This window comes from Episyrphus balteatus, chromosome 2, assembly GCF_945859705.1.
Source record: "Episyrphus balteatus chromosome 2, idEpiBalt1.1, whole genome shotgun sequence".
Taxonomy (NCBI): domain Eukaryota; kingdom Metazoa; phylum Arthropoda; class Insecta; order Diptera; family Syrphidae; genus Episyrphus; species Episyrphus balteatus.
Genome location: NC_079135.1, coordinates 56,091,063 through 56,105,317, shown reverse-complemented (window position 1 = coordinate 56,105,317; position 14,255 = coordinate 56,091,063). Strand labels below are relative to the sequence as shown.

Genomic DNA, 14,255 nt, shown 5'->3' with positions numbered 1-14,255 from the left:
AGGATCAGACCAAGGAAGTCCCTTTAGAGCAAATCTTATGAAATTATGTTGAATTGATTCAATACGGCTTTTGTGAATTTCATAAAATGGAGTCCAAACTTGCGAAGCATATTCAAGATGGGGTCGAACGTAACAATTATATAAGGAAAGTGTAACATAGGGGTCATTAAATTCCTTTGCCCAACGTTTAATAAAACCGAGCATAGAGTTAGCTTTATTTATAATGTAATTGATGTGTTCAGTGAATTCTAAATTTGAGCTAAAGTGAACACCCAAGTCCCTGAAACGGTCAACTCGACAAAGTTGCTGTTGCAAAATGCAATAATCAAAAACACTCGCGGAAAACGTTTCCTAGAAAAAGTAATTGTCTGGCATTTAACTGGGTTGAGTGTTAGACCATTTTTTTTACAACAAACACTAAAACTATTAATATCGTTCTGTAAAAGAACGTGATCATCGTTAGATTTAATTATTTTGGGCCCAGGTGGCTTCCTTGAGGAACACCTGAGTGAGCAGTGAAAGAATCTGAAAGACAGTTTCTAAATTTTACCTGATAGGACCTATTAATAAGGTATGATTCTACCCACGCTATGAAAAATGGCGGAAACCCAAAAGCTTTAAGTTTAAAAATGATGACTTTATGACTAAGCTGATCAAATGCCTTTGAAAAGTTTGTGTATACGCAGTCTACTTCCCTTCCCTGCTCTAATGCATTTGAACATATATGAAGAAAGGTGAGCAGGTTTGTTACAGTTGATCTTTTTCTTACAAACCCGTGCTGCTGCTCACATATAAGATCTATAGTTGGTAATTAATGTCTTATCACCTTTTTTAAAAATTGGAGTAAGAAATGATTTTTTCCATAGACACGGAAATTTCCCTGATTTGATGGACAGCTCGAACAAAAAGAGAAGGGGCTGAACTAATGTGTTCCTACACTTTTTTAAAAGAATTGGGGGAATGGCATCTGGACCAGATGAATAATCATCTTTTAGCAATGAAAGAAGATCTAAAACTGTGTCATGCTGCACAGGAATATTGTTACAACTCGTTTGGGCATAGGTATGTAGACATTTAAAAAAATCTTCATCAACATCAAAAGGTGCATCAACAAAAGAGTTGCGAAAGTTATTAGCGAAGGCATTGCAAATGTCAGATGGTGTTTGCAACAACAAGTTTTCATGGATAAAATTAGCAGGATAGCCATCAGAGTTTTTCTTCGTGTTCACAAATTTCCAAAACGATTTAGGATCTCCTTTCAAAGAAGAAGCCATTTCGTTTATATAATTGGTATATAGAGTATTAGAGAGAATCTTAAAATCTTCGAAAATTTCAATATAATTGTTGTGATCAGTTAAAGAAAGAGATTTTAAATAGGTTTTCCATGCTATTTAGAAATATCTTATTTGTAATAAATCATTCGATAAACTGCCTTTAAACTTGTAAAGCTTCAGATTTGTTTCTCCTAGAAACAAAAGTATACTTTTTTTTATAGTTTTTGATGTGCTGAGTTAGAATCCGAAGTCAAAAAATTCTATTACGTGAGGATTTTAAGATATTCGCATTAAAGTATCACAAAATCAAGTTTTTTCTTAGAAAATCTCAATAAAAACTACTATATCTAACAAACCAGAGCTGACCGAAATTTTTTTAGTTCGGACTCAAAATCAGCACACTAAAGTCCATTAGAAAAGTATATTTTTGTTCTAGGGAGAAAGATATATTAATTTTTAGAGATCAGTTTTTTTATGATAAGATATGCCAAACCTACTAAACTTACTTAAATTAAGATATCTCGGAGAAGAAAAGAGATATCGAGAAGATTGAAACTGAATTTGAAAGAAAAAAATAAGTTCTTTTATAAACCGTAACAATTTTAATTGAAAAATATTACATTATGCCAAAATATTTCTTCGAAAATAGCAAAAAAATGGGTTTTTGAGATTTTCTAACGGGAATATCTAAAAAAACGTAGATCAATTCTGACTTCGGATTCGGAATCAACATACAAAAATCCGTTAGAAAAGTATAGTATAGGATTTCCTTGCAGACCAGTGTACTTACGGCCCATAGCTTTTATGTTTTTTATGTTGTTTATCCTTCGAATCCTCAAATTTAAATATATTTGATTTTACAAATTCGTAGCTTTTAAGAGTTCTATTCTTCAAAAAACATAAAAAATCTCTAGGATATATTTAATGCAGTTTTAAGTTTAAAGTAAAGACATTAACTAAAGCAGAGTGAATTATATGAATTTTTAATGATGTATACTAAAGGCGTCAATAGTTTAACAACGCTGTTAACTAAAACGATTAACTTCACAATTTAATTCTCAGACGTTTAAATGACATTTCATACAAGTATATTTTGTTTAATTTGTCTTTATTTATTTTGTTTTATTTTTCTTAAACTAAAAATATTATTATATGTATATCAGTCACATGGTTTTTCTTATAAATTAGAAGAACTAACACCTTAAATATCTACATTTTGGCAATAACTATGTCTATCAGAAAGTTGGAGAATAGTAAAATGTACTACATGATATTTCGCGTTTGCAACAATCTGGGAACGCTGCTTCTGGATACAAAACATGCCCTTCGGTGCAACCTTCACGCATTTTTTGCTTGACACAGTGCATAATTGAAGCATGTCCATTTTCATAGCACGTTACCATTTTACACTCGCCATCATGTTTTTTTGAGACTTCACCTGTTTCCATAATTAAACCTTCGCCAAGATGACACTTTCCAGGATGTTCTAAAAAAAAAACAAAAACAATAAATTGATACTATTTCAAACATCAAAAATTAAACTTAAACTTACGAGGATGCCTGAAAAGTCCTGCACGTATTCTCGCATCGGCTGATGCAAAACAAACTGCCAAGAGCATTGAAATAATTATGATTGAATTCATATTGGTGTGGGATAGTAAAACAACAACTAAAAAAAATAAAACATGTTTCCATTAAAAAAATAATCCTGCTAAAATAATTTCATCATTATAAACATTTAAAATCAAAAGAATAATCTAAAAGTAAAAAAACCATAAATGACTCAATTAATATGTAAATTCTTTCGAAATTATTCAGCAAATAATAGTTTTAGTAAGACCAAACTTCAGATATATCTTAAAGTTTGTTTTGGTTTTAACAATGCAATGGGTTCGACAGATTATTCGCAAATAAACGCGTTTTAACAATGACCTTTATACATATTAAAATATTTTTTTAAAGAACATTAAACTTGATTTTTTAAAAGCCAACTAAACTTTTGTTTTAAATAATAATAAAAACAAATTCTTCAGACGACTTAATGATATAAGAACATTAAATTTCTACACAGGTTTACCTGGCAAGAGAGTTTGCGAGTTAAAAAATTAGTATACTGAATTATATCTGTTCCCGAGACGTATAAGTTCAAATCCTCAAACTAAAATGTTTATATATTTGTTTCTGATAATTTTAACGAAGACAAATTAATTAAAAGAAAAGAAAAGGAAAGATGAACTGAATTTCCAACATTAATGTTTTTTTGTTAAAAAAAACAAGTTCGATTAGAAATATCCAGGATTAAAGAAAAGATGGAAAAAAAGAAAGAACATATATGTACGCATGCAGGTATGTTGTGTACATACAAAAATAGAGACGTTTATCACTTTAGAAAAAATATCAAGCACTGTCACTGTTTTTGTCTGCCGAATACAATGTTTATCAAAAATTGCCTTCATAATTTAAAGGTTTTTAATTCACTCTTATATCTTTGATGATTTCATTATTTTTAGACCATTTGATTAAAAATAATTTCATATTTACTTTGCTCTGAAATCTGAGCTGATGTATGATTTGTATAGATTATGTTTAATCACTAATAATAATATTAGATTTACGTATTTATTTATTTTATTCTGTTAAAAACTTGTGTTTGTATGACTTGAAACGTCTTCAGTAAGATACTCTGTGAGACTATACCTCTTTCTGCTGGAATCACCTCTTATAAACACTTTCGATGTTTACCAAACTTAGCGCCAAATAATTAAAAGATTGATCTGCTTTATCTTTAATTTTGTGGTGAAATTTCATGAAGAAGATTCCCGCCCCACATTGGGAATTTGTCTACATACTCGTGACGTCAAATTGGTTATATTAAAGTATCACCTTCATCATGGACGGATTTATCTGAACAATGTTTTTATAGTACACAGAAAAAAACATTAATTTGGGACTCATTAACACTAAAACAAAATTCTTGCATTGAGCAAAATACATATACAATACATACCTACATATACAATACATACCTCTCTATTTAACAAAAATTTAAAACACAATACATTCAGTAACTTTATCATTAGCGATAAATATGTTTGAATGGCTATAAAATGCATATTAAAGCATCAAAATAAAAGAAATTTTGTTCGAATTTCTTAATTCAAAAATTCTGGACTAAAAAGAAAATTTGCTTTAGTTATGGAGAAAAATGGGTTTTATAACAATTAAAAAATGTTTATCGCCAATAATAAAGTTAAAGAACACTGCCGTTTGCAATAGTTTTTCTGCATTGGACATCTTTCAATCCGACTCAACTGTGGCAAAACAAAAAGGATGTGCATTTATTCTAACATAACTTCTAAACTGCTTATAATGATAGTTTATAAAAATAAGGCTTTAATTATAATAATTTTGAATAAAACACAGAAACAAGATCAATAATTATAATAAATGTTCATGCAGTTATTTATTTCTAGCTTTTATTTATAAAATTAACAGATATCTTCGATGTAACAACATGTTGAAACATTTAAAACTAGGCGAAATCTTTATTACTGGTACTTAAAAAAACTAAAAATCGCAACTTCATGAAATCCAGCCCTGATGCTGACGCATACAAAGCTTATGCAAATTACGGCCAAACGTAAACATTTTGTGGTACTACAGCATTCTATGCAAATAAGGCCAGCCAACTCAGTTATCAGCTGTTTTTGTTTACCAGATAAAGTATGATGATTTTTTTGTTATGTCCCTTGGAATGCGGATTGGTGGCAAAGCTTTTACGTTTCTAACATTAAAGTTTCGCGAAACATATACGCGACGAGATTTTTAGCGCCATTTGCTGATACGTATTTAGATAAGCTGTAAAAGATTTATGAGCTTGTTTAGTTTTAGCCAAATCGGTATAAAAAAAAACTCACTGATATTTTAAAACTTCTGAAAATATGCAAATAAATTAGAAAAATAGTTCGCCGGATTGCTGGCACCACCGGCTAATTAATTGGAATACCATTGAATTTTGCATTTTTTTCGTAATTTCTTTTAAGATTCAGCTTGACGTCAATGGAATTTCTTGGAATTTGTTTTACGTGCATTTGAACAGCTAATGTTGTTTTTGGTTTTGGATTATTAAATAACCATGTTGTGACTTTTTTAAAGAAATGAATAATTAAGAACTATAGGTAGGTATAGGTACCTATTAATTTGAAAATAAAAAAAATATTTAACAAAAAAGAATTTTTAATTTGTTTTACATTTTTGCTCTCTTTTGAACTGGTTTTTTTTAATGAAACTTTATTTGATATAGATAGTGACTTATTTTATTATTTTGTTTACATTTCTATTTTATGAAAGGAAAAATTTCGGATAGCAAATATTTGCAATTTAAATTAGTTCATTAAAAGTTAAGAACTAAGTGACCTTGCAATTAAATAAAAAATAAATAGCCACAATAATAACTGTATTGTTCTTGTTTTGTTTTTATTTACTAAAATATGAGGGAAAAATAATGTTTTTTTTTTCATAATTAATACCTAATATTTATAAATGTATAAATATTTATATTTATGTATAAAAAATGACTTCTGAGATTTAATAAATCCATAAAACCCAAGATTCCGAAAATCCAAAATCCTGAAATTTATATCCCGGAAAATTATACTTACAAAATAAAATATTTGCGCAAATCTGGAAATTAAGGGAACACAGGTAAAGAATACATTTGAATGTATTTTCTTTTTAATGTAGGTATGTAATGTATACTATTTTTAAATAAAATTTTTAATAAATAAAATGCACTACACGTACTTGCTCTTTGTAGATACACCATACACCGAGGTGGGAACAATATACATATCTACTCATAAACACATATGTAGATACAACATATGCACACACCAGCCAAAAACCCACTTGGAATTTCATAGACATTTTATGACCATCTTTCCTAGCAGGAAGGATTAACTATAGACAACAAGCCATCCATAAGCGAATCGAAAATTGTTATTTACACCTACAATTCTAAGGTCGACGCTCGGGTTAGTGCAGTCTTTTCAGAATCTCTTGAACTAGCCAACTTATCAGGGGCTGATACCTTGTCGGAACTATTCTGCTGATTTAACACTTGAAGTCTCAGCCATAAACAAAAAATACCAAGACTGGAAACTCGGCGGTCAACTGACGTTTGCCTACAAGCTGCGAGGTGTGGTGAATGTCGTGAACCTATCATTGTGTTCGTGTCAAATGTGTGGTGAATGTCGTGAATCTATAAATGTGTGCGTGTTAACGTCATGTACCAACGTGGTGGCTTTCACATATATTCACAGACAGCACTGTACACAAAAGGGTTTTGGGGGGAAAGACGTACGAAAGTTTCCAGTCTTGGTATTTTTTGTTTATGGTCTCAGCGGATAACATTAGGCAGGTCATTGAAAAAGCAATACTCATGCCTAGAAAGGAGTCATTTTTTTAACAACAAAACAACTACCGTCTTCTCTTGTCAGAAATAAAAAAAAATCGGCACTGCATCTTGTGCATGAGAATGTCACTCAGCAATACCCTTGTCATTACTTAGCCAGTCAGGGGCGGACTGGGGGTCAAAGGGCCTCCCGGGACTTTAAGGAAAAGGGCCACAAATACATAATTCACTTTTAAAATTTTTAAAAAGAAAAGTTGATATGCAGAAACTGTTTCTTGATATTAAATTTTTTCACGTTTATTGATCTATAATCTGTGAACAGGCGGATCAATTTATTTGAGTGATTGAAAATAAAAAAAATGTACAGGGCTAAGTTATATAACATTCATTTTAAAACGTTAAGTGGGTGTTACTTTCAGTTTAGTCAAAAGAAAATATGTATTCTTTATGTATCTAATATAAGGTCTTTATATATCAATATATCGAATGTCACTTTTCATAAATGTCCAACTCTTCCAAAAATATGTACAAATACAAATCGAAAAAATCTTTATCTTAATTTGTTTGACTAATGTAGAATGTTATTATTATTATTATTTGATCTCAACACAACGTTCTAGAATGATATTATAGCCCAGGCAAATTAGTAAATCAAATCGCATTTTTCGTAGGACTAAATTTTTTTTCGTGGAATGTATTTGGGTGAATGTCCTTATCATAAAAGTCAATTTTTTGTCGAAATCAGCCGCCATCTTGGAAAAGAGGTTGGTACCATTTATATTTAATAGCTCCATTTTTACTCATTTTAACAGTCTTATTCACAATAAAATTATCTAAAAAATGATGTTCTAACGAATTCCGTGGCTATATTAAATTCAATTTTATAACTGGTCCCGGTTTGTCTCGAAAGGTGGGGACAAATTGACATTTTTACTTGCGATATTGGTACTACATATAGGGCAAGTTAAAAATTCGAAAAAATAATCGGACTTGAGATAACAATCAGACATGACATTAAGATGATAGAGTAGGTATGCTAAAAAAGTGGGTCCCGCTATTCTGGTCTGTCTGTCCGTCTGTAAGTACCGCGAGTTATAGCCTAAACTAATGGAGTGATTTTTTTCAAACTTGGTAGATAATAGTTTTGGGTGATTCCCTGGAGGACAAATTGAAATTTTTTTTAGGGTCAAAACTAATGGTACCTACCTGTCTTTTGAAAAATCGATTTTTTGAAAACGGGTTGATAAATTTTATGGAAATTTCGTTTTTTTATTTCTAATAAATGGTATACCAACTATATTTTTTGAAAAATGTTAGAAAAATTTTATATATAAAAAATTATTTTTTTATAAAACGGCTTTAACGATTTTCGAAATTTTTTTCTGAAAGTTCCTTTTCATTGAAGATATCAAATAGCATAGGTACTTAGTTTTGTGTAAACGATCATTTAAAACGGTGTTTAATTAATTACAAAATTAAAATTACGTCATTCCGTCCGTCGTCGGTCTGTCCTACGAGCTAGGGCGTAAACGGATAGATGGTAGATGGATTTCCTTGAAACTTGGTACAGATGATTTTTACCTAGTTCCAAAGACCCGTTTTTTTTTTTCAATATACCGTTTTGGAGGTATGGCAATTTTTTCGAAAACGGTTCTCGAAATTTTGTGTACGTAATAGTCTTTTGGATTCTAACAAAACTGCATTTTTAGTTTTTCTCAAAAAATTTGGAAAACGGAAATATGGCGTTGTCGTTTTTGCAAAAACTGTCATATTTTTTAGGTTTCTATATTTCAAAATCTACATACAGGTATTTCTTATCATTTTATAGTGTAAAATGCAAAACAAAATTTAAAAAAAGTTTATATTTTAAATTTAATTTTTTAACTTTATATTGTTTTTAATTTTTTTCTCGGAACTTAACAAAATCTTAAATATTCAATAGATATTAAAGATAAAGATACTTTTAACTACAAGAGCAAGTAAGTGCGACCCAGTCGTGCATTTTATTTTCTTACGTGCTTTGACCTAAGGGTCTCGGAAATTACTGTACAAAAAATTACGATGGATACGTTTTCGAGACATAATTTCTCAGTTTTTTGTCGTTGTTTTTTCCCAGCATAGTTAGTACCCATTCGGGCAATATCTTGAGTAATAAACGACCAATCTGAACAGAAAAACCGGCCCTGATAGCTGAATAAATAAGCAACAAACACTAAAATATTTTTTTGGGTCACTTCAGATGTTTAAGAGACATTACATAAAAAGATTTTTAAAGTAAATTTTTGACAAAAAATTTCTTACTGAAAGAAAAAATCAAAATTTTTCGAATCCTCATCGTTTTAAATTTTGCATGTGTATTACGTTTTTTGGAAAAGATAACAAAATACTTTTCTTGAAAATCTATGGATTTTGTAACTATCAATATTTTCGACCCTTTTTGTTACTTTTTGGGTTTTTGTCTATAACTTGAAAACCAAGCTGAATTTGAAAATTTTTATTAAGTAATATTTTGAAGATAAATAAATTTTCTATCGATATGTATCCTTTAAAATTTTTTTCAAATTAAAAAATTGTAAAAAACTTAAGAAAAAACAATTCAAGAAAGGAAAAAACGACATTTTTAATGTTTTTACTAATAGTTTTTTTGTATCCTTTGAGTATTTTTAGATATAAAGGAGAAAAGAGAATACTACTTTATCTTTCAACATAATGGTCACAAAAATTAAATACGGCTAAAATTGGATAAAATATGGACTTCGAAAACCTACTGTTTTTGATCTTTTTAAGCCATTTTTCTTTAACAAATACAAGTAGCATATTTTTATCAATTTAAAGCATTATTTTATAAAAAAAACGATCTCATATGATATTGTTTATCCTAAATCCCGAAACTATTTTCTAAAAATAAAACCACGGAGTGCTATTAAATGAGAGGGTGAAAATTGAAGATAGGGGTGCAAAAGCCCCATTTTTGAAGTTCTTAATATATCTTGCAAACAAAGCAAAATTTGTATGTATCGCATTTAAAACTTTTTTTGTAGAGAATTAAATTTCCTATAAGAATAATGTTTTTTTTCCTATAAGAATAATATTTGTTTTAAAATTCAGAAAAAAATTTGCGTATCTAAACAGTCGAAAAAAACACTAAAGAAAATCAAAAATTTCAATTTTTTTTAGTTTTTTTTTTGTTATTTTGGTCGTATCTCTTTTTTGGGCTGAGTAAGACATAAATATTGCTCTAAAAAAAGATTAAATTTCCTCCAAAAGTGTTTTGTCTGGTGGGCCGCTTAATACAGTGAATGTTTATTATGGAAAGGGGGGAGGGTCTATCTGCCCCCTTTTAGGCGGGAACCGCAGTTTTCTTAAAAAAATACTTTAAATTAAAAAAAAATTATTAAAAAACAACGGCAGCAATTACAGTTATTAACAATATTTTAATTTAAAAAATTTCAAAAGGATGCATATCGATAGGAACTTTAAAGTGGAGTATCTAAGGCAAATTGTTATTGTAAAAGATCCATAGGAGGCCTACATTGACTAAAGGGCCACAAACATAATTCTGTGGACCTCGAAAGATCCATAGGAGGCCTACATTGACTAAAGGGCCACAAAAATTATTCTTTGGACCTCGAAAGATAAATAGGAGGCCTACATTGACTAAAGGGCAACAAACAAAATTCGGTGGGCCTTCAAAGATCTATAGAGGGCCTACATTTACTAAAAGGGCCACAAGCATAATTCTGTGAACCTTGAAAGATCGAAAGAGGGCCTACATTGACTAAAGGACCACAAACAAAATTCGGTGGGCCTTCAAAGATCTATAGGGGGCCTACATTTACTAAAACGGCCACAAGCATAATTCTGTGAACCTTGAAAGATCGAAAGAGGGCCTACATTGACTAAAGGACCACAAACAAAATTCGGTGGGCCTTCAAAGATCTATAGGGGGCCTACATTTACTAAAACGGCCACAAGCATAATTCTGTGAACCTTGAAAGATCGAAAGGAGGCCTACATTGACTAAAGGGCCACAAACAAAATTCGATGGGCCTTCAAAGATCTATAGGGGGCCTACATTAACTAAAACGGCCACAAGCATAATTCTGTGAACCTTGAAAGATCGAAAGAGGGCCTACATTGACTAAAGGACCACAAACAAAATTCGGTGGGCCTTCAAAGATCTATAGGGGGCCTACATTTACTAAAACGGCCACAAGCATAATTCTGTGAACCTTGAGAGATCGAAAGGAGGCCTACATTGACTAAAGGGCCACAAACAAAATTCGATGGGCCTTCAAAGATCTATAGGGGGCCTACATTTAATAAAAGGGCCACAAGCATAATTCTGTGAACCTTGAAAGATCGAAAGAGGGCCTACATTGACTAAAGGACCACAAACAAAATTCGGTGGGCCTTCAAAGATCTATAGGGGGCCTACATTTACTAAAACGGCCACAAGCATATAGGCTTTATAGGAGGCCACAATATGTTTATATTGACTAGCAACCGAGCATTTTATGAGAAAGTTTTCTTTTACAAAATAGAATTTCAAGTGCTTTTAAAAATTTTCTTCTTGCCCGAGGGCCTACCGGGAAAATTCCCGGTTGCCCGGTGGGCCAGTCCGCCCCTGTAGCCAGTTACCACTCACACATAGGTAACATTATATAAGATATAATGTTAGGGTCAATAAGATAATTTTAAATTTATAAATGCTACCAAAAGGTTTGAGCTAAACTAAAAAATGCACATTAGAAACGTTGGAAGTATTGCATCCACCCCTCAGATTTTGTATGGTACGGATATGGTCTCTTGAGACTGAGGAGGAATCATCCATCTATCAGGCATTGCACGAAGGTTTTGCTTCTTAGGACCTCATGATGGGAAGACAGTTCGAATAAGGAAGGAAGGAAGGAAGGAAGGAAGGATGGAATAAGAATGGTTTCACCCTCGATAAGTGTATTGAGGATCAGTTCAGAGAGCCCTTCAATTACGAAGGCAGCCCTAGAATTACTCGGCCTGACAATGAAAACACTAACATTTTTGGAAAATCAATCTTTACTTTTCTAATTAGTCTCAAAAAGGGAAAAGTCGTGACAAAAAAAACAAAAACTAATGTTTTATTTTTACTGTTTTGTTATTTATTTCTAATTCTAATAGAAATACAAACAGAGCTTCAAAAATAGCGAACAAAGTACATATCAACCTTTAGAGCTTTTCAAAGTTGTAAATTTTTTCTTGTTGTTTTATTCATAAGTAAATTTAAATTTGAAATATAATTAATACAAAAATAGTTTTTAAAGTTTTAATAAATGAAACAAAACAACGCCTTTTGTAGTTTATGGAGTTTGAAGAGATCTACAAAAGGCATTCAATCGAATAGGGTATTTTCGCCAAACAATTGTTGAGCCAACTGCAAAATATTTAGCTGCGCAAGCTTTCGCACTACCGAGATTTTGTACTTTGAACAATGCCGTCTTTACCATAAGGGCACACGGGGCCCGTGCCCAGGGCCCCCATTCTCAGGGGGGCCCCGAAGGACCGAAAATTTCTCTCACACATTTATTCTCAAAACATTTTTGTCGGGTAGACCATCAACCAAACAATCAAATAAAGTTTTTTCTACACCTATACGGAAAATATATGTTTTAAAAATGAAAACAAATTATAAAGCGTTGTATGCGGACAAAAATTTTAAATTCAAAAGACCAAACCCAAATTCAATTTTCCAAAAAATAAGACAATAATATTTTCAAAAAACAAGAAAAATATCTTTTTTTCGTCCACTGTTGGTAAGATTATTTATTATTTATTAATAAAAACAACGAATTCTCTTCCATTATCTTTTTCCTTAAATTTGTCAAATTTGTAGTGCGTGAAAAATCAGTGTAGAATGTGTGTAGATTCGTATTAAAAGGCAAAAAACATCAATACTTTTTCCGTTGGAAAACGTTTAAGAAAAAACTATTGCCGGCTCGTCGACGGTAAATCTAGTTTTGGTTCAATGGAAAACGCCATGGTACCAGGCTTGTAAAAGAATGCAATCTTTTGTGAATGCAGTCTTTAACATTCAGTTACACAATTCCAACAAAAGATTGCATTCATTGACTTACACTTGAGACTTAGACTTCAAATTTTGCAATCACCAATCATTTTCCATGAAATGATTGCAATCTTTTTTTTACCCAATCAATTGACTGCATTCAAATGATTGCAGTCTTTTGGGACTGCATGCAGTCTTTGCATTCTTTTTGCAATCTTTCCATTCCTTGGCAGTCTTTTGCATTCATTTGCATTCTTTTGAATTCTTTTGCATTCTTTTGCATTCTTCTGAATTCTTTTGCATTCTTTTGCATTCATTTTGCCACACCCATAACAAACGTATGGATTTCACAAAATTTTTAACATTTTTTTTATTTCAATAATGAATTTGATATGTAGTTGTTTTAAGAATTAGTATCATTGTATGTGCAGAAGTAAGGAGTTTAAATAAAACAAAGTTTTGGGTCTAGGTAAACAATTTTATTTATTATTTAACCTAAAAAAACTTAATATATTTTTTTACTCAAAAACCACAACTAAAAACCCTCATACATTATAGTCATAGGAAAAACAAACAAAACAAATTCATTACATTAAATTAGCTGTGCTGAACAACAACAAAAAAAAACCTCTTGAAAAGTATATTTTGGTTCTTTGACAAAAACCTTGTTGGCCAGTGTAATTAAAATATTAGAAATTTTTGGTTTTTTTCTTAAAACTATCAAATTCATACTTGAACTAAAAAAATGTTAAAAATTTTGTGAAATCCATACATTTGGTGTAGTTGTGGCAAAAGATTGCAAAAAGAATGCAAAAGAATGCAAAAGAATTCAAAAGAATGCAAAAGAATGCAAAAGAATTCAAAAGAATGCAAAAGAATGCAAAAGAATTCAAAAGAATGCAAATGAATGCAAAAGACTGCCAAGGAATGCAAAAGAATGCAAATGAATGCAAAAGACTGCCAAGGAATGCAAAGACTGTCAAGGAATGGAAAGATTGCAAAAAGAATGCAAAGACTGCATGCAGTCCCAAAAGACTGCAGTCATTTGAATGCAGTCAATTGATTGGGTAAAAAAAAGATTGCAATCATTTCATGGAAAATGATTGGTGATTGCAAAATTTGAAGTCTAAGTCCCAAGTGTAAGTTAATGAATGCAATCTTTTGATTGAAGTCATTAAAGATTGCATTCAAAAAAGATTGCAATCTTTTACAACTCTGCATGGTACAATGGTTGGCACCCCAAACATTTTTTTAATTTGAATTGCGAATTGCTCTCTTATTTAAAGATTGACACATACAATTCATTAAATAACTTTAAAAAAAAATTGTTTTTCAAAAAAAAATTAATTTATTTTTAAATCCTAAAATAATTTTTTTTTTAAAGTATTCTTAATTTCAATATCAGTGTAAACCTTTTTATGTCAAAATTTTCATTAAAATCGGTTGTGTTGTTTACATTAAGAAATCGGTTCTATGGCAAGTAAGGTACCGTTAATAACGGTCCAAAAAAATATTTTTCTTATTTCAA

The 14,255-nt window shown here is 30.8% G+C and overlaps 1 protein-coding gene across 3 annotated transcripts; it reads right to left on the bottom strand.

Moving 5' to 3' along the window:
• Positions 1 to 2,324: 2,324 nt before the first annotated feature.
• LOC129911696 (uncharacterized) lies at positions 2,325 to 6,619 on the bottom strand. Of its 3 annotated transcripts, XM_055989563.1 has the most exons (4): positions 6,078 to 6,619; positions 5,936 to 5,957; positions 2,827 to 2,943; positions 2,325 to 2,760 (listed from the first exon to the last, which is right to left on the bottom strand). In XM_055989563.1, the coding sequence occupies exons 1-4, from the start codon at positions 6,198 to 6,200 to the stop codon at positions 2,510 to 2,512; spliced, it is 513 nt and encodes a 170-aa protein (XP_055845538.1). In that variant the 5' UTR covers positions 6,201 to 6,619; the 3' UTR covers positions 2,325 to 2,509. The 3 variants fall into 3 exon arrangements, with proteins under 3 accessions (XP_055845538.1, XP_055845541.1, XP_055845540.1); XM_055989566.1 differs by lacking the exon at positions 5,936 to 5,957 and having other exon boundaries at positions 6,078 to 6,597; XM_055989565.1 differs by lacking the exons at positions 5,936 to 5,957; positions 6,078 to 6,619 and adding an exon at positions 3,613 to 3,769.
• Positions 6,620 to 14,255: the final 7,636 nt, after the last annotated feature.